Genomic DNA, 21,501 nt, shown 5'->3' on the forward strand with positions numbered 1-21,501 from the left:
ATAAGCTACTATAGCAGACAATGGTCACCCTAATACAAAATAATGAATGTTCAAAATACACAATAATAAAACATATACAAGAAGCACCTAAACACCAAGAAACACAAATTAAAAGCACTAGCCAATCAAGCAATTAACTAAATAAAACAACTAGCCAATCAATTAAATAAATAAAACCACTACGCATTCAATAAAATAATTAAAACCACTCTGCAATTAATTACATAAATCATACCAGTAGCAAAACAATACATTTAATACATAAAAGCAGTAAGCAACACAACAATTAATCCATACAACCAGTAGGCAACACATACATTAAAACCAGTAGCCACCAAAATACATCATTAAATTAAATCGCTAACCAATCTGTAAAAAAAAAAAAAAATATACAAGCCATCACAATAAACAATGAACAGAAATATAGAATATAACAGTCAATAGAAGAAATGCATTTGGCCAAAAATGCATTGGCTGCCCCTGTACTCATATGTACCCTAAACAGGCGCAGATTAATACATTAGTAGTCAATGGGCAACGAAAAACATAAAAAAGGAAAAATCCAATAAAAAAACCTGTAAAAATAAAAGTACATACGGTACATTCAGTATTTATCTTACCCTTTGAAGTGTTGGCCCTCCGAATCCTGGGGAATCAGCAAGCTCTCGTACCGTAATGTCACGAAACTCAATCCAACGCCATCCACCATGAAGATCAGGAACAGGTAACCAAATTCTTCAATCTTTAATCTTCTCTCTTCATCTGTGATTATTTCTTGCTTGTCTTTATATTCTGTCTTTATGTTCATCTGTTAATCCAATAACCCCATGTTAAATCCACGATGTTGACCTGTCGGCTTCTTGAGCTCAAATGAGACGTCACGGCCTTAAATATGGCCTATGACGTCACATTTGGGTGGCAAATGGTTCACACGCCATCTGATTGGCTGTGAAAACCATGTGCCTTTTTTTTTTAATGTGACTTCATGAAAGGGACTGAAGCCAGCCAATCAGAATGGCTGTGCTTCATTCCCCTTTAACATGACGTCACCAAACCCACATGGTACTTCAGCCAATCAGATTGTGAGAACTATATCCCCAATCTGATTTTTGTAGTAGACCATGTGATTCCCTTTGTATGACGTCACATCCCTTCCCAAGAATTACTATGTCACATGGTCTTCTACAACCATTCAGATTGGGGATATAGTTCTCACAATCTGATTGGCTGAAGTACCATGTGACTGTGCCCATATTATATGGGTATGATGTACTACTATGCCATTCAATGGGTTCAGGGTGGGTACAGTGGGTCCGGGGTGGGTGGTTAGGCCTCCCGGGTAGGTAGTGGGGATGGGTGGGTAACCCCTTAATTACTATAGCGGTTATAAACAGCTAAGGTGATTAAGGGGTTAGGGGCCATTAGATTATATTTTTTTATGTATTGTTGCTGGCATCGGAGGCCCTGCAGTATCCTGACGAGGACGTGAATACAAAACTAACTAAAAAAACTCTCTACCAGCGCTTGATCCAAGTGATAGACTAATTGGTGTGATAACAACAATTGTGTGATTACAATGTGATTACATATGCAGCCAAGGGGGCAATAAACAATGGATCAAGGTGGAGGAAAAGAGCTAAAGAACAGATTCTCTCCCCCGAATGTAGAAGAAAATATCCTACAACATAAGGGAACACGCCTAGAGGAAAATCTACCTCACATTGTTGATGAATCATTCTACTACCAGGACTGACTTTTCAAACAGGACTGTCTTTCGATATGGTACTGTAATTATCATCACCACAATTTGCGCCGGGGACATTTTTTGTATTTGTATCCTGACGAGGACGCCCTTCATAATGGCAGGGGTAAGTAGAACGGTTTTTATTTACTTTATTTATGCTTGCTGGCTAATGTTTTGTTTAATAATGGGCAAATAATCTATTAGCCATATCTGGATAATAGTTATTTTGCACATTACTGTACTGTATGTGTTTGGGGGGTGGGGGTGGAGGTGTATTTATTGAAATGTAGACCATCTTTATTTTTTTTTGCAACACGAATGGTACCGCAGGCCAGCAGAGACCCACAAGGACCTCACAAGGACCCCCGTACACCTGTGGGGACGACACGGGGACCCCCGCCGGCCTGTGGTATTAATCCTGTGTCTAAAAAAAGAAATAATGATTTCATGTGGGGGCACAGGGGGTGGCTTGTGTATTGGTGTTTATTAAATATTGTAATGGTTTATGGTGGACTAGGAGGTGGCTAGTAGAGCTGTTGTGTGTATTTGTTTTTATTGTGGGTAGCGGTGGTGAGTGAAGGGGGTATTAGCCCAAAGGATGGGTGTTTAGGCCTACAGGGTTGGTAGCGGGAGGGGTAAACCCCTCCATTACCTTAACGGTATTAACTGCTAAGGTAATGAAGGGGTTAAGTCCACCCACAAGCCCCCCGCAAGGCCTAAATACCCACCGCCAGCCAAATAGCACCTTCACCCACCCCCGCTACCCACAATAAGCATGCATTGTTGGTTAACCCTTTCATTGCCTTAGCTGTTAGCCGCTAAGGTAATGAAGTTGCCTGTAAATGCATTTTTCATGCATCTGATTTATGCCGGGGGTCTCCGGTGCTGATATTAATGGATATCAGCTCCGGAGACCCCCAGCATAAAGCTGATGCAGGAAAAATGCATTTTTTTATTCTAAGTGCCGTCTAACCTTCTTGCCAACGTTCTTCTTGCGGGACGATTTGCCTTCTTGCGGGACGATTTGCCTTCTTGCGGGACGATTTGCCTTCTTGCGGGACGATTTGCCTTCTTGCGGGACGATTTGGAGAGGAAATCTCAATTGTAGATTGGCGATCAGCCTCAGTAAGCTGATCGGGGCTACTAGAATTGAGTGAGTTTAACAAGCTGGCGATAAGCGGCTTATCGCCGCGCGTTTGGCGATTTCTTCCCGGCAAAACAAATGGCGATTTTTGATCTTCCCGCCAGCTTATTGGGGTTTACTGAATCGCTGTATGCTTTTTTAGCGATAAGCTGGCGATAAGTGGCTTATCGCTGCTTATACTGCTGCGGCCAAGTTTATTCGAGCATTTGCCCGTTCTTGGCCGCAGCAGTAGCCTGGCGCGCGCCCGAGGGTGACGGGCGCGCGCCGAAGCAGCGGAAGAGCGCCCTCCGATCGGGGCGCTCTCCCTACCGCTGCCGGGTCCGCCGGGTCCCCCGGAACCCCCTGCCGCCGTCCCGCGATCGCGGGACACCAGGGCTCCCTCGGGGAGCCCTGGACGCGCGTGCAGGGGGCGCAGGCTCCCGAAGACGCGTGACCGCGCGGCACGCCGAGGGGCGGCCACTAGCAAGCCGGGAAATCTCCTGGCTTGCGGTACCGGCCACACTTTAATAAAGTGTGTCGGTAGTGTAGCATGAGGCCCTTAATTTGTTCGAATGTCTTAATGGTATTTCTACCCTCCAGATCCCTAAGTCTCCCGAACCCTTTTTGCTTCCAGACTCTAAAGTTCTTGCTATCCAGGCCCGGAGCAAACTCAGAGTTGTCAAACAATGGGGTCATTAGAGTGTGTTTAGTAGTTAATGCGCTTTTACATTTGGGGGCCTCCCAGACTGCAAGTGAGTTGGACATCACGGGTAGTGGTTCTCTAATAGACTAAGCATCTTTTTGGGGTAACAAATTAGATTTTGAAGCTCCAGAGGGGCACAGACTTCGCTTTCCAGCTCCACCCATCTCCCGAGACCCCGATACGTGTGCCACTGTACAATTTGGCATAATTGAGCCCCCTTGTAATATGACAGCAAGGTACCGCTAGCCCCCCCATCCGCTGATTGTCGTGTTTGTACAGTCGCCTTAATTCTAGGACGCTTATGTCTCCAAATAAACTTTGAAATCAATGACTGCATGCATAGAATGTCCTTCTGGACCATCGGTAATGGAAGAGTCAGAAACAAATATAATAGACTGGGCAAGGTTAATTTTAATACAATAAATCTTCCCAATCCAAGAAATATGGTATGTGGACCACAGACCTATGTTGCTTCTGAGGGCTTGAAGGAGTTTGGAATAGTTGGCTTTATATAGAGATTTATCATTTTTGTGAAGTATACTCCCAGTTACTTAATTGCTGTTGGTTGCCAATTCAAATTAAAGTTTAATCCTAATAATTTCTCTGCTTCTTTGGGTACATTTTGATTTAGGGCTTCAGATTTAGATTGGTTAATTTTGAATCCAGAAATTCTATTGAATTTCCCTAGGAAATTGAGTTGGTTTTTCAGGTATTTTCTTATAAAATTGGGCACTCGGAATTATACCACTTTCCTGTATTCTAAAGTATTTTGTGACATGAGATTTCAGGGATTCCTGTGTTATTTTAGGGGGTTACTGACTTCCTGCACCTTTGTCACGCTGCAGATGCTCCTCACTCAGTGTCTTATCGGACAGGTGGGAGTGAAGCTGCCCCTCTAGCTGTAAAATCTGCCCCCGCAGTTCCTCCTCTGTCACCTGCCAGGAGCTGAGACGCTCAGAGTCCAGAGAACTGTGGAAGAGAAGGGAGAAAATGAGTGAAAAAGAGAGAGAGGCAGAGTTCCACACACCACTTCCCCATGTATCTCTGTCGTTTCACCAATGCCCTCTCCTACCTTTTCAGTAGGGTTTCATAATTCGCTTTCAGAAATTCTTTGTCTTTCTCCAGGTCTCCAATGCGCTCCTGGAACTGCAATACATTGACAATATAGTTTTTAAGATGCAGATGTGGTGCAAAGGGGACACAGAAACAACTCAATGTCCCATATTAGGGTGACAACGTGATATAGACAGAAGGGAGTTATGTCATACGGAGTTTGCCTCATCCTCAGGGACAGACTGAAGTGCCCCTTAATTCTGTCCCAGAATTGTGACACACTAACACTGACAGAAGGGGACCAATGTGATATTAAATATGTACATTATATTTAAACCTCACCTCGAGCAGGGACCTCTGCAGGTTGAGGACACTTTTCTGTTCAACCTCCATCTGCAACACCTTGGCCCTCTCTGCTTTCAGCTGTGAGCTGAGGTCCTCCAACTGGGTGAGGACGGCATTGTGGCTCAACGTCAGTGACTTCTGCTTCTATCAGGATAGAAAAGTCATGAAGATGTCCAGGAGAGAGCTTTATCAGTATCCCAGGACGGACCCAAACATGACAGAATTGGACAAATTATTATGTAACCCATGGACATTAGGTTTTATGTATTCGTGTGAATAGTGGGCTGAAAACTGTCCCATTTAAATGTTAGTGGGTGAAGCTGAGAGCCACCGCTTCTCCCAATTCCTAATTAAAGGACCTATGAATTAATAAAAGAATACCCTTTTCTTATAAATATCTGTGGATTTCTTGAATTTCAAGTGCACCGTAGTAATACACAGTGTAGCTGAGAGCACGTGGAGTAGTACTCTGCAGTGCACAGTAGTGATACACAGTGTAGCTGAGAGCACGTGGAGTAGTACTCTGCAGTGCACAGTAGTGATACACAGTGTAGCTGAGAGCACGTGGAGTAGTACTCTGCAGTGCACAGTAGTGATACACAGTGTAGCTGAGAGCACGTGGAGTAGTACTCTGCAGTGCACAGTAACGATACACAGTGTAGCTGAGAGCATGTGGAGTAGTACTCTGCAGTGCACAGTAGTGATACACAGTGTAGCTGTGAGCACGTGGAGTAGTACTCTGCAGTGCACAATAGTGATACACAGTGTAGCCGAGAGCACGTGGAGTAGTACTCTGCAGTGCACAGTAACGATACACAGTGTAGCTGAGAGCACATGGAGTAGTACTCTGCAGAGCACAGTAGTGATACACAGTGTAGCTGAGAGCATGTGGAGTAGTACTCTGCAGTGCACAGTAGTGATACACAGTGTAGCTGAGAGCATGTGGAGTAGTACTCTGCAGTGCACAGTAGTGATACACAGTGTAGCTGAGAGCACGTGGAGTAGTACTCTGCAGTGCAAAGTAGTGATACACAGTGTAGCTGAGAGCACGTGGAGTAGTACTCTGCAGTGCACAGTAGTGATACACAGTGTAGCTGAGAGCACGTGGAGTAGTACTCTGCAGTGCACAGTAGTGATACACAGTGTAGCTGAGAGCATGTGGAGTAGTACTCTGCAGTGCACAGTAGTGATACACAGTGTAGCTGAGAGCACGTGGAGTAGTACTCTGTAGTGCACAGTAGTGATACACAGTGTAGCTGAGAGCACGTGGAGTAGTACTCTGCAGTGCACAGTAGTGATACACAGTGTAGCTGAGAGCACGTGGAGTAGTACTCTGCAGTGCACAGTAGTGATACACAGTGTAGCTGAGAGCACGTGGAGTAGTACTCTGCAGTGCACAGTAGTGATACACAGTGTGGCTAAGAGCACGTGGAGTAGTACTCTGCAGAGCACAGTAGTGATACACAGTGTAGCTGAGAGCATGTGGAGTAGTACTCTGCAGTGCACAGTAGTGATACACAGTGTAGCTGAGAGCACGTGGAGTAGTACTCTGCAGTGCACAGTAGTGATACACAGTGTAGCTGAGAGCACGTGGAGTAGTACTCTGCAGTGCACAGTAGTGATACACAGTGTAGCTGAGAGCATGTGGAGTAGTACTCTACAGTGCACAGTAGTGATACACAGTGTAGCTGAGAGCACGTGGACTCTGCAGTGCACAGTAGTGATACACAGTGTAGCTGAGAGCATGTGGTGTAGTACTCTGCAGTGCACAGTAGTGATACACAGTGTAGCTGAGAGCACGTGGAGTAGTACTCTGCAGTGCACAGTAGTGATACACAGTGTAGCTGAGAGCATGTGGAGTAGTACTCTGCAGTGCACAGTAGTGATACACAGTGTAGCTAAGAGCACGTGGAGTAGTACTCTGCAGATCTCTCTAGCAAGGCAGGGCTCAGAGAGTGATCCTTTGCCGGTCTCTGCTCAGGGAATGAGGTGCGATGCTCTGCTACACACTTACCTCCTGTAGTTCTGGGAATGAGGTGCGATGCTGTGCTAAACACTTACCTCCTTTAGTTCTGGGAACGAGGTGCGATGCTCTGCTACACACTTACCTCCTGTAGTTCTGGGAATGAGGTGCGATGCTGTGCTAAACACTTACCTCCTTTAGTTCTGGGAATGAGGTGCGATGCTCTGCTACACACTTACCTCCTGTAGTTCTGGGAATGAGGTGCGATGCTGTGCTAAACACTTACCTCCTTTAGTTCTGGGAATGAGGTGCGATGCTCTGCTACACACTTACCTCCTGTAGTTCTGGGAATGAGGTGCGATGCTATGCTAAACACTTACCTCCTTTAGTTCTGGGAATGAGGTGCGATGCTCTGCTACACACTTACCTCCTGTAGTTCTGGGAATGAGGTGCAATGCTCTGCTACACACTTACCTCCTGTAGTTCTGGGAATGAGGTGCGATGCTCTGCTACACACTTACCTCCTGTAGTTCTGGGAATGAGGTGCGATGCTCTGCTACACACTTACCTCCTGTAGTTCTGGGAATGAGGTGCGATGCTCTGCTACACACTTACGTCCTGTAGTTCTGGGAATGAGGTGCGATGCTCTGCTACAGACTTACCTCCTGTAGTTCTGGGAATGAGGTGCGATGCTCTGCTACACACTTACCTCCTGTAGTTCTGGGAATGAGGTGCAATGCTGTGCTACACACCTCCTGTAGTTCTGGGAATGAGGTGTGATGCTCTGCTACACACTTACCTCCTGCAGTAGTGGGAATGAGGTGCGATGCTCTGCTGCACACTTACCTCCTGTAGTTCTGGGAATGAGGTGCGATGCTCTGCTACACACTTACCTCCTGTAGTTTTGGGAATGAGGTGCGATGCTCTGCTACACACTTACCTCTTGTAGTTCTGGGAATGAGGTGCGATGCTCTGCTACACACTTGCCTCCTGTAGTTCTGGGAATGAGGTGTGATGCTCTGCTACACTCTTACCTCCTATAGTTCTGGGAATGAGGTGCGATGCTCTGCTACACACTTACCTCCTGTAGTTCTGGGAATGAGGTGCGATGCCCTGCTACACACTTACCTCCTGCAGTAGTGGGAATGAGGTGCGATGCTCTGCTGCACACTTACCTCCTATAGTTCTGGGAATGAGGTGTGATGCTCTGCTACACACTTACCTCCTGTAGTTCTGGGAATGAGGTGCGATGCTCTGCTACACACTTACCTCCTGCAGTAGTGGGAATGAGGTGCGATGCTCTGCTACACACTTACCTCCTGTAGTTCTGTGAATGAGGTGCGATGCTCTGCTACACACTTACCTCCTGTAGTTCTGTGAATGAGGTGCGATGCTCTGCTACACACTTGCCTCCTGTAGTTCTGTGAATAAGGTGCGATGCTCTGCTACACACTTACCTCCTGTAGTTCTGGGAATGAGGTGCGATGCTCTGCTACACACTTACCTCCTGTAGTTCTGGGAATGAGGTGCGATGCTGTGCTACACACTTACCTCCTGTAGTTCTGGGAATGAGGTGCGATGCTCTGCTACACACTTACCTCCTGTAGTTCTGGGAATGAGGTGCGATGCTCTGCTACACACTTACCTCCTGTAGTTCTGGGAATGAGGTGCGATGCTCTGCTACACACTTACCTCCTGTAGTTCTGGGAATGAGGTGCGATGCTCTGCTACACACTTACCTCCTGTAGTTCTGGGAATGAGGTGTGATGCTCTGCTACACACTTATCTATTGTAGTTCTGGGAATGAGGTGCGATGCTCTGCTACACACTTACCTCCTGTAGTTCTGGGAATGAGGTGTGATGCTCTGCTACACACTTATCTATTGTAGTTCTGGGAATGAGGTGCGATGCTCTGCTACACACTTACCTCCTGTAGTTCTGGGAATGAGGTGTGATGCTCTGCTACACACTTATCTATTGTAGTTCTGGGAATGAGGTGCGATGCTCTGCTACACACTTACCTCCTATAGTTTTGGGAATGAGGTGCGATACTGTGCTACATAGTTACATAGTTACATAGTAGATGAGGTTGAAAAAAGACGTAGGTACATCAAGTTCAACCTATGCTAAATTTAGACAACAGATACGTTATCCTATATCTATACTTATTTATTGATTCCGAGGAAGACATACTGGACACCTAACAAGCTCCTATTGAACCCCCAAAATAACCACAACATATATATATAAGCATATGAGTGTCACAGAGGAGTGCTCTGAGCATGGCGATATATATTTAAAACCAGAGACAGAACATAAAACACAGACAGAGCTCAGTGCACATCCAGTGAAACTCATACACGGTACAGTGCCTAAATATACATGTATAAATAACTAATAAATAAAATGGTCTTTTAGTTTAACATTTTGGCCAAATTGTTGTAAGCCCTTGAGCCAACTGCACGGCAGACCACGTTTTAAGGGTCCCTAACATTAATATAAATTCTTAATAACCTGTGCAATACCAGGAAGAATGATTTATAATAAATCTGTCAATATTAGTTGCCAAGTTCTAAGTCTGATTGAAGCTTTTATTCACCTGTACATTACCAGGAAAAGCACTCTGTATTAGATTTGTCACAATCATACTGCAAGCAAGCAAGTTCCTCTGAGAGTGGGAGATGCTATGGAGTGAGCTTTTAACCATTTAAATGTGTAAATAAATCTAATTTAGCTAGCCTCTCCTCATAAGTTAGATTGTCCATCCCCTTTATTAATTTGGTGGCTCCATATTCAAGGTGTGATCTTACTAATTGCTTTGTAAAGTGGCATAATTATGTTTACTTCCATCCATTGCCTGTTTGATGCAAGATAAGATCTTGTTTGCCTTTGTACACTGGCGACACACTTTATTCGAGCTCGGCTAGTCCCACGAATTCGGGTATACCCGGGTGTATTGAGGTTTGTGACTGTTTTCTGCCCGAGTGCATTGAGGTATTTTCCAGGAAGGGATTGAAGCATTTTATTCCCGCTGGCTGCAATACTGCACAGTATATATATATATACTGCATTACAATTCATGAATTTATGCCATCTGGTAGACACGCGAAGCATTGCAGCCTATTAAATCCTAATCATTATCATTTAACAGATCAGCCGCCCGTCAGCCAGGCATGAACCCAGGCTGGGAAGGCAAACGCAACGGGGCTTGTCAGAGGTGAGGAGCGGCGCATTCCAGGTATCTGCCAGGTACAAACTGGGCATTTGCTCGAATAAAGTGTGTCGGTGCAGTAGCTACTGCATGACTTTGGGCACTATTGGAAAGCCTGCTGTCTACAAGCACTCCTAAATCCTTCTCCATCAAGGATTCCCCCAATATATCTCCATTTAATTTGTAAGTCGCCTTTTTATTCTTGCATCCCAAATGCATAACCTTACATCTATCTGTATTAAACCTCATCTGCCATTTACCTGCCCACGTTTCCAGTCTCTCCAAGTCCTTCTTAAGAGAAATTACATCCAGCTCTGATTCTATTACCTAACACAATTTAGTATCATCAGCAAATATGGAGACTTTGTTCTCGAACCCAACCTCAAGGTCATTAATAAACAAGTTAAAAAGCAGGGGTCCCAGAACCGATCCCTGAGGTACTCCACTCACGACTTTAGCCCAACCTGAAAAAGTTCCATTTATGACAACCCTCTGTTGTCTGTCCTTTAACCAGTTTTCAATCCAGGTGCATATATTATTACTGAGTCCAATTTTCTTTATTTTGTACACCAACCTCTTGTGTGAAACCGTATCAAAAGCCTTTGCAAAATCTAAGTAGACCACATCAACTGCATTACCCTGGTCTAAATTCCTACTTACCTCCTCAAAGAAACAAATAAGGTTAGTTTGGCAAGATCTATCCTTCATAAATCCATGCTGACTATTACTAATAATTTTGTTTTCCATTAGGTATTCCTGAATATTATCCCGTATTAAACCTTCAAGTAGTTTCCCTACTTTTGAAGTCAGGCTTACAGGTCTGTAATTTCCCGGTTGTGATCTAGCTCCCTTTTTAAATATAGGCACCACATCTGCTTTACGCCAATCTTGTGGTACTGAGCCTGTGGAAATGGAGTCCTTGAATATTAAATATAATGGTTTGGCCATGAGGGCCAGGTGCCTTATTTACTTAAATTTTTTCAAGTCGCTTATGAACTTCTTCCTCAGTTAACCAATTGTTCATTAATATTGAGGTTGTGGCTTCCTCCTGCGGCACTACTGTTGAACTTGATTCTTCCCTGGTAAACACAGAGGCAAATAATTTGTTTAATACCTCTGCTTTTTCCTTATCTCCAATAATCTGCCTACCCATCTCACACTGAAATGGTCCTATATTTTATTTTCTCATTTTTTTGTTATTAAGGTACTTAAAGAACTTTTTAGGGTTGACCTTACTTTCTATTGCAATCCTTTTTTCATTATCCATTTTTGCTAATTTGATTGCCCTTTTGCAATTTTTGTTACATTCCTTATAATTCTGATACGATGTCTCTGTCCCTTCTGACTTAAAGAATCTAAACGCCTTCCTCTTCTTGTCCATTTCCTCCCCTACCTGTTTATTTAGCCACATTGGTTTTGACTTATTTCTTTTATACTTATTACCCAAGGGTATACACTGAGAAGTGTGATTTTCTAACAATGTTTTAAAGACTGCCCATTTATCTTCTACATTTTCCCTGCAAAAACATCATCCCATTGTATTACTACTAGATTAGACCTCAGTTTATTAAAATCTGCCTTTCTAAAGTTTAAGGTCTTTGTTGAACCCAAGAAATCTAATTTTTGATAATTTATTTCAAATGAGACCATGTTATGATCACTGTTACCCAAATGTTCCAGGACTTGAATATTTGTTATTACTTCTACATTGTTTGATATGACCAAATCCAGTATTGCCCCTCTCCTGGTTGGTTCCTCAATCATTTGGGTCATACAATTGTCTTTAAGCACCCCCCAAAACCTGTTTCCTTTTGTTGTAATGCTAATCTCATTGCCCCAGTCTATGTCTGGATAATTAAAATCACCCATTATGCAAACATGACCCAGTTTTCATGCCTTCTCCATTCGCAAAAGTATTCAATCTCACAGATATTTGGTGGTTTATAGCATATTCCCACAAACATTTTCTTTATACTTTTACCTCCACTGCTAATTTCTATCCACAAAGTCTCTACATTTTCATCATTCCCTTAATAGACATCATCCCTTATAATAGGTTTTAGATCCGGTTTAACATATAGACATACTCCACCTCCCCTTCTATTTGTTCGATCCTTCCGAAAAAGGGAATAACCCTCTAAATTAACTGTCCAGTCCTGAGTTTCATCCCACCATGTTTCAGTAATGCCTATGATATCATACTGCTCCCTTGCAGCTATTAATTCAAGCTCCCCCATTTTATCTGTCAGGCTTCTTGCATTACCAAGCATACATTTAAGTTTTTTTTCAGCCTGCACTATTATCTTATCTGCTCCTTCCTTTCTGCGCCCACTTGGTTTAGTCTTTAGAAGTTTTCTAGTATTACCTGTATTTACTATGGGTGTCTCACTGCTTGTCAATCTCGTACTTGCCCCACCTTGTATCCTCCTCTATTCCATTTAGTTCATTATCTGTTTCATTCCCCTCCCCCTCCTTCCTAGTTTAAAATCTCCTCCAACCTTTTTAGCATTCTCCCCCCTAGCACAGAAGATCCCTCTTCATTGAGGTGCAATCCGTCCCTAGAATATAGATGGCATCTCTCAGAAAAGGAGTCCCAGTGCTCTAAAAACCCAAACCCCTTCTTCCTACACCACTTTCTTAGCCATGCATTAACCTCTCTGATCTCTGACTGTCTCCCTGCGGTAGTGCATGGCACTGGTAGTATTTCAGAAAATACTACCTTGGAGGTCCTTGCCTTAAGCTTTTGGCCTAGATCCCTGTAATCATTTTTTAGGACCCTCCATCTTTCTCTAACTTTGTCATTGGTGCCAACGTGTACCAAGACAGCCGGGTCAATCCCAGCCCCCCCCCCCCAACAATCTGTCTACCCGATCCGCAATGTGCCGAACCCGAGCACCCGGGAGACAACAAACTGTTCGGTTCATGCGGTCCTGGCAACAGATTGCCCTATCTACCTTCCTAATAATGGAGTCCCCTACCACCACAATCTTTCTTTGTATCTGAGCATCCTGAGTCCCCACTGTGCTGCAGGAACTATTCCCCTGGCTGCTAGAGGAATTAGTCTCCCCCAGCCTTGCCATTTCTGCCCCGACATTCCCATTATCTTCACTCAACACGGCAAATCTATTGGGATGTGTCAGCTCAGAAATGACCTGCCTCTTCCTATTGCCCCTGCTTCCCCTTCTAACTGTCACCCAGCTACCTACCTGCTCCTCACTAACGGCAACCAAGCTACCAACCTGCTCCTCATTTACAGCGCCACCATCTGCCCCACTAGTCGAAGCAAGGGCCTGCTCAGTGAACTTTAAACCCCTTTCAAGATTGCCAATGTCCCTCAATATTGCAAGTTGCCTCTTCTGATCAGCAATCTCTGATTCTAAAAAGACCACCCGCTCACACCTCTCACAGCGGTATGCTCCTTGGAACAGCTGCTCCAAGTGCACATACATGTGGCAAGATGTGCATTGAGTGGCATTTTCAATCCTGCTCATTCTAGCAACTATGAAGTTTAGAAGTACTAACACTACACTGTACTTCAATAAACTATACCTTGTTTAACCGCGTCCTTGTTCAAACTGCTTCTGGTTCTAACTGCACACACTTACCTTCTGTAGTTCAGGGAATGAGGTGCGATGCTGGGCTAGACACTTACCTCCTGTAGTTCTGGGAATGAGGTGCGATGCTCTGCTACACACTTACCTCCTGTAGTTCTGGGAATGAGGTGCGATGCTGTGCTACACACTTACCTCCTGTAGTTCTGGGAATGAGGTGCGATACTGTGCTACACACTTACCTCCTGTAGTTCTGGGAAGGAGGTGCGATGCTGTGCTACACACTTACCTCCTGTAGTTCTGGGAATGAGGTGCGATACTGTGCTACACACTTACCTCCTGTAGTTCTGGGAATGAGGTGCGATACTGTGCTACACACTTACCTCCTGTAGTTCTGGGAAGGAGGTGCGATGCTGTGCTATACACTTACCTCCTGTATGTAGACCTGATAGGTTTGGGCTATTATTCTGCCCTCCTCCTGGCAGATATACCTAGTAAGGGTAGGTTTGTCAGGAGTAATCATGGGTTTCCCCACACATTGCAACTCAGTGAGTCAGAGAAGGTAGTGCAATCAGGCCTGCTGTCCAATCAGGGACAGGGGGCTGGTTCTTACTGGAACTGACTTAAGGAGCTGCCCATATCAATTTAGTTAGTTGTGCCTCTACCGTGATAGAGGTGAGGTCTCTCCAACTCAGTAGTGCAGGGCTCTGCTTACTGAGGCCTTCCCTATGGGGATAGGTGGAAGACTATTCCCCTTACCCCACAAGGGTTCATGCCCTATCTGGGGGAAATAGGGTTACATGTAGTTCTGGGAATGAGGTGCGATGCTGTGCTACACACTTACCTCCTGTAGTTCTGTCTCATAGGACTGAAAGGAAAAAGAGAACAATAGGTTATGTTCACAACTAAAGCTGTAACCTGTAGACAGACACACAATGCTGCCACAGTGTAACAGTACCAGATATAAGAAAGACAGTGTCGGAAGTGGACGGCAGTGAGAGTTGGACTCCGGATCTAGCAACCACATTAATTTGAACCCCAACACATTGGGTGAAATAACCCGATATGTATTTAATGAAGGGCCCGAGAGCTTAATATGAAAGACTGGTCTTTATAAAAGCAATTCAGCTAAATGGTGAAAAAATCCCACTGCAAGCAATGTTATTTGTAGCATTTTTTTTAGACTTTGACCAATAACCTAGATATGGGAGGGGGCAGTTTTAAAAAGTGGTACAAAACAAAGGAGGGAAGGGGTGGTAAGGGGAAGGTTCTCACCTCCTTGAGCTGTTGGAACTGCTCTCTCAGGGCACCAAGACTCGTGCTCTTCTCTCTGAGATCCCTCTGCAGGCGGATCTGTATCACATTCTCCTGGATGGCTGTCCTGAGGGATGAGGTCACTTATTAACCCCTTCACTGTCAATGCATTGCTGGCCCCTCAGACCTTAAAGGGGTGATCAGAGAACATTAAGCAGGTTGCGTTTTTCTATGGAAGCCCAGAACTGTCACAAATCACATACATGACCTGCAAAAAACCATTTGGTCATCCAACTTGTAAGTGTCTTCTTGTCATTAGAGTCACAAGATCGGTCAAACGGATGTTAGCTGAATGTAACCTAACTACTGTAGTGTCACATGTGTGGGATTATCCAGCACTTACCTTTGATCCTCTGCCTGTTGCAGGCGCTGTAGGGAAAGCATCATCTCCGTCCCTGCGTCCTTTGATCTCATGGCCGCTATGTTCTTCAACAAGATGGAGGACCTCTCCAGCTCGTCCACTTTACCATTCTGACTTTCAATGACACGGACCCTGTGGGACAAGAGATCTGTCTCAATATTACTGCCCTCTCGCCCAAAGAATGTCACCGAGGCAATCTAATTGACTCGGACTGCAAAACACCGGCTGACATGCTGAGAGGCTAAGTTATTATACAGTATTTATACTGGAATATTGATTTGGCTTCTCATTGGTCAATACAGGAGGCACTAAACCAGAGGAAGATGGTACTTACAGCCTGTCAATCTCGGCTCTGGCTTCATCTCCTAGGGCCTCTTCATACCCCACAGTAGCAACACGTAGAGGCCTCATCTCCGGACCTTGCACACGTAGACCTGAAATTAGATCCTGGAGATATTCTCATGTTATCGTATCTGCTCTCCCCTGGAATGTATATACCAAGCTCCTGACCACTCCTCACTGATACCCTTTCTCTGACCCTTCTCTTGGACTCACCTCTCCTTGTTTTCTCTGGCAGGGTTGCATTTCTCCTCACTCCGGAGTCTGTCCGTGCTGAAACTGTGCCATAGGGGCAGTGCCTACACCCATTCTGCACCTGGAGCCGCTGCTTGTATATGGTCAGTTGGTGCCTTAGGGCTTCGTTCCGATGTTCCAGGTCTCTCACCCGGTCCTGCAGGTCCTCAATGGTCTCCTCAGCCTCCAAGTCTCGTCCGTCCATCTTTCTCCCAGCTGTCTTGCTGTCACCTGTCTGCCCAAGGTCCGAAGTCATACGGAGGAGTTTGGTGGCCATTCTGTAGATTAAAATGTCAGGCTCATTAGCATTAATTTTGCGGTTACGTCATCCCTTTTATTTGGGAGACAAGCTGTTGAGGCCTTAATGGTCTCCCTTATGCAGCCTTCTTCTTGCAAGCCGCAATTGTGAGTATTTAACAATGAGGTGGCTACCTTCTTATTTGTCAGTCATCTTGTACCTATCCCATACAAGAAAGTCATCTTGCCCCCCCTTACATAAGTAGACAGAAATTCACCCAGCACACTAGTAGTGTAAATCAATAAAATAAATAGTATTAATAGTGCAGTGCAAACCAGAAATAAATAGATATACTGAATATATATTATAATACGTAACTGTAACAGATGACTGCATCTCAACCCTTTATGAACCTTCCTCCTTGATTCTTAGTAGCAGTTTTGATTGAGAATTCGGGGAGCACAAGTCACCGGTGGATACATAAAAAATAAAAACACAAATAGTGCAATCCTATATAAACCAGTTGTAGGGGGGGGGGGGGGGGGCTTGCTGGATAGAACTCCACAAAAATGGCACTCACATTTTTGTGGAAATACACAGGCCTTGAAACCCAAAAAAAGGGGAAGTTATCTATGTGTAGTTTTCTTGGTGTAGTTGTCTATGTGTAGTTGTCTTGGTGTAGTTGTCTTGGTGCAGTTGTCTTGGTGCAGTTGTCTTGGTGCAGTTGTCTAGGTGTAGTTGTCTAGGTGTAGTTGCTTAAGTGTAGAAAGGCAGGCAGCTTGGCATGGACTCTCACACAAGATGCAGAAAACACAGAGGTGCACCTCCAGTCCCTGTGTGAGAGCTCCGATGTTCGTAGCACTCCTAACTTCAATCGCCGGAAACCAGCCAGCTGTTTTTTCGTACAATGCCTGTGATGAGGGTCAATGTGTGAGTTTCCATCTTTATTTTACTGTGTGTATCAATACACTGCAACCCTCTGCACAATCCTGTCCACCTGTGTTTTCTGCATCTTGTGTGAGTCCATGCCAAGCTGCCTGCCCTTCTACATACACTTAAGCAACTACACCAAGACAACTACACCTAGACAACTACACCTAGACAACTACACCTAGACAACTTAACCTAGACAACTACACCTAGACAACTAAACCTAACAACTTCCCCCTTTTTTGGGTTTCAAAGCCTGTGTATTTCCACAAAAATGTGAGTGCCATTTTTGTGGAGTTCTATCCAGCAAGCCCCCCCCTACTCCTTGTTTATATAGGATTGCACTATTTGAGTTTCTCTTTTTTATGTATTGCCTTGTGCTCCCCGAATTCTCAATCAAAACTCCCCTTATATAAGGTGGTCATCTTTGGGATTCCATCATAATTTCCTTCTCTGGCAGTATCAGCGGACAGATAGAGATGCCAACTACGCTATACCATCCACCCAACTTTCCATACGGTCATGGGCAGGGCTGTTGCTGAAGGGGTTAGGTTACCTCTTCATTTTGCCCTCTTGCTTCCTGGCATAGTCCTTTAGCAGCAGGTTCTCCTCATGTAGACGCAGAAAGTTGTCCTCTAGCTCCTCGCGGCTTATTAGCGACACTCTGCGCCGAGTTTTCAGATCCTTCTCTGGACAAAGACAGGGACAGATTGAGACAGGAGCACCATAACATTCATCTTATACATATAGCCATACAGAGGCAGGGGCACCATAACGTTCATCTTATACATACAGAGCCATACAGAGGCAGGGGCACCATAACGTTCATCTTATACATATAGCCATACAGAGGCAGGAGCACCATAACGTTCATCTTATACATATAGCCATACAGAGGCAGGAGCACCATAACGTTCATCTTATACATGATATAGCCATACAGAGGCAGGAGCAGCATAGCGATCATCTTATACATACAGAGTCATACAGAGGCAGGAGCAGCATAGCGATCATCTTATACATACAGAGTCATACAGAGACAGGAGCAGCATAGCGATCATCTTATACATAGAGTCATACAGAGGCAGGAGCAGCATAGCGATTATCTTATACATAGAGTCATACAGAGGCAGGAGCGGCATAGCGATCATCTTATACATACAGTCATACAGAGACAGGAGCGGCATAGCGATCATCTTATACATACAGAGTCATACAGAGGCAGGAGCGGCATAGCGATCATCTTATACATACAGAGTCATACAGAGGCAGGAGCGGCATAGTGATCATCTTATACATAGAGTCATAGAGAGGCAGGAGCACCATAACGTTCATCTTATACATGATATAGCCATACAGAGGCAGGAGCAGCATAGCGATCATCTTATATATACAGAGTCATACAGAGGCAGGAGCAGCATAGCGATCATCTTATACATACAGAGTCATACAGAGACAGGAGCAGCATAGCGATCATCTTATACATAGAGTCATACAGAGGCAGGAGCAGCATAGCGATTATCTTATACATAGAGTCATACAGAGGCAGGAGCGGCATAGCGATCATCTTATACATACAGTCATACAGAGACAGGAGCGGCATAGCGATCATCTTATACATACAGAGTCATACAGAGGCAGGAGCGGCATAGCGATCATCTTATACATACAGAGTCATACAGAGGCAGGAGCGGCATAGCGATCATCTTATACATAGAGTCATACAGAGGCAGGAGCAGCATAGCGATTATCTTATAGATACAGAGTCATACAGAGGCAGGAGCAGCATAGCGATCATCTTATACATACAGAGTCATACAGAGGCAGGAGCAGCATAGCGATCATCTTATACATACAAAGTCATACAGAGACAGGAGCGGCATAGCGATCATCTTATACATAGAGTCATACAGAGGCAGGACCAGCATAGTGATTATCTTATAGATATAGAGTCATACAGAGGCAGGAGCAGCATAGCGATCATCTTATACATAGAGTCATACAGAGGCAGGAGCAGCATAGCGATTATCTTATACATATAGCCATACAGAGGCAGGAGCAGCATAGCGATCATCATATACATACAGTCATACAGAGGCAGGAGCAGCATAGCGATCATCTTATACATAGAGTCATACACAGACAGGAGCGGCATAGCGATTATCTTATACATATAGCCATACAGAGGCAGGAGCAGCATAGCGATCATCTTATACATACAGTCATACAGAGGCAGGAGCAGCATAGCGATCATCTTATACATAGAGTCATACAGAGACAGGAGCGGCATAGCGATCATCTTATACATACAGTCATACAGAGGCAGGAGCGGCATAGCGATCATCTTATACATACAGAGTCATACAGAGGCAGGAGCAGCATAGCGATCATCTTATACATACAGTCATACAGAGGCAGGAGCAGCATAGCGATCATCTTATACATACAGTCATACAGAGGCAGGAGCGGCATAGCGATTATCTAATACATATAGCCATACAGAGGCAGGAGCAGCATAGCGATCATCGTATACATACAGTCATACAGAGGCAGGAGCAGCATAGCGATCATCTTATACATAGAGTCATACACAGAAAGGAGCGGCATAGCGTTTATCTTATACATACAGAGTCATACAGAGGCAGGAGCGGTATAGCGATCATCTTATACATAGAGTCATACAGAGGCAGGAGCGGCATAGCGATTATCTTATACATACAGAGTCATACAGAGGCAGGAGCGGCATAGCGATCATCTTATACATAGAGTCATACAGAGGCAGGAGCAGCATAGCGATCATCTTATACATACAGAGTCATACAGAGGCAGGAGCGGCAGAGCGATCATCTTATACATAGAGTCATACAGAGGCAGGAGCAGCATAGCGATCATCTTATACATACAGTCATACAGAGGCATGAGCGGTATAGCGATCATCTTATACATACAGAGTCATACAGAGGCAGGAGCGGCATAGCGATTATCTTATACATACAGAGTCATACAGAGGCAGGAGCGGCATAGCGATTATCTTATACATAGAGTCATACAGAGACAGGAGCGGCATAGCGATTATCTTATACATAAAGCCATACAGAGGCAGGAGCAGCATAGCGATCATCGTATACATACAGTCATACAGAGGCAGGAGCAGCATAGCGATCATCTTATACATAGAGTCATACACAGACAGGAGCGGCATAGCGATTATCTTATACATATAGCCATACAGAGGCATGAGCAGCATAGCGATCATCTTATACATACAGTCATACAGAGGCAGGAGCAGCATAGCGATCATCTTATACATAGAGTCATACACAGACAGGAGCGGCATAGCGATTATCTTATACATATAGCCATACAGAGGCAGGAGCAGCATAGCGATCATCTTATACATACAGTCATACAGAGGCAGGAGCAGCATAGCGATCATCTTATACATAGAGTCATACAGAGACAGGAGCGGCATAGCGATCATCTTATACATAGAGTCATACAGAGGCAGGAGCAGCATAGCGATCATCTTATACATACAGTCATACAGAGGCAGGAGCGGCATAGCGATCATCTTATACATACAGTCATACAGAGGCAGGAGCAGCATAGCGATCATCTTATACATACAGAGTCATACAGAGGCAGGAGCAGCATAGCGATCATCTTATACATACAGTCATACAGAGGCAGGAGCAGCATAGCGATCATCTTATACATACAGTCATACAGAGGCAGGAGCGGCATAGCGATTATCTTATACATACAGAGTCATACAGAGGCAGGAGCGGCATAGCGATCATCTTATACATAGAGTCATACAGAGGCAGGAGCAGCATAGCGATCATCGTATACATACAGAGGCAGGAGCGGCATAGCGATTATCTTATACATACAGAGTCATACAGAGGCAGGAGCGGCATAGCGATCATCTTATACATAGAGTCATACAGAGGCAGGAGCGGCAGAGCGATCATCTTATACATAGAGTCATACAGAGGCAGGAGCAGCATAGCGATCATCTTATACATACAGTCATACAGAGGCAGGAGCGGCATAGCGATTATCTTATACATACAGAGTCATACAGAGGCAGGAGCGGCATAGCGATTATCTTATACATAGAGTCATACAGAGACAGGAGCGGCATAGCGATTATCTTATACATATAGCCATACAGAGGCAGGAGCAGCATAGCGATCATCTTATACATTCAGTCATACAGAGGCAGGAGCGGCATAGCGATCATCTTATACATACAGTCATACAGAGGCAGGAGCAGCATAGCGATCATCTTATACATACAGAGTCATACAGAGGCAGGAGCAGCATAGCGATCATCTTATACATACAGTCATACAGAGGCAGGAGCAGCATAGCGATCATCTTATACAT

The 21,501-nt window shown here is 44.6% G+C and overlaps 1 protein-coding gene across 4 annotated transcripts in view; it reads right to left on the reverse strand.

The window, feature by feature from the left end:
- Positions 1-21,501, reverse strand: part of RPGRIP1 (RPGR interacting protein 1) — a 71,640-nt gene that overhangs the window by 24,278 nt on the left and 25,861 nt on the right. Inside the window, exons 4-12 of one of the 4 annotated variants that reach the window (XM_075569139.1) lie at positions 17,666-17,798; positions 15,924-16,219; positions 15,703-15,802; positions 15,351-15,500; positions 14,969-15,074; positions 14,538-14,561; positions 4,966-5,109; positions 4,643-4,716; positions 4,400-4,539 (exon numbers count right to left, since the gene is read on the reverse strand). In XM_075569139.1, the coding sequence (XP_075425254.1) occupies positions 4,400-4,539; positions 4,643-4,716; positions 4,966-5,109; positions 14,538-14,561; positions 14,969-15,074; positions 15,351-15,500; positions 15,703-15,802; positions 15,924-16,219; positions 17,666-17,798 (1,167 nt within the window). Of the gene's footprint in view, positions 1-4,399; positions 4,540-4,642; positions 4,717-4,965; positions 5,113-14,537; positions 14,562-14,968; positions 15,075-15,350; positions 15,501-15,702; positions 15,816-15,923; positions 16,220-16,557; positions 16,821-17,665; positions 17,799-21,501 lie in introns of those variants that run through there. The other 3 variants (XM_075569137.1, XM_075569140.1, XM_075569141.1) reach the window with 3 other exon arrangements.

This window comes from Ascaphus truei, chromosome 13 (genome assembly GCF_040206685.1).
Source record: "Ascaphus truei isolate aAscTru1 chromosome 13, aAscTru1.hap1, whole genome shotgun sequence".
NCBI classification, from domain to species: domain Eukaryota; kingdom Metazoa; phylum Chordata; class Amphibia; order Anura; family Ascaphidae; genus Ascaphus; species Ascaphus truei.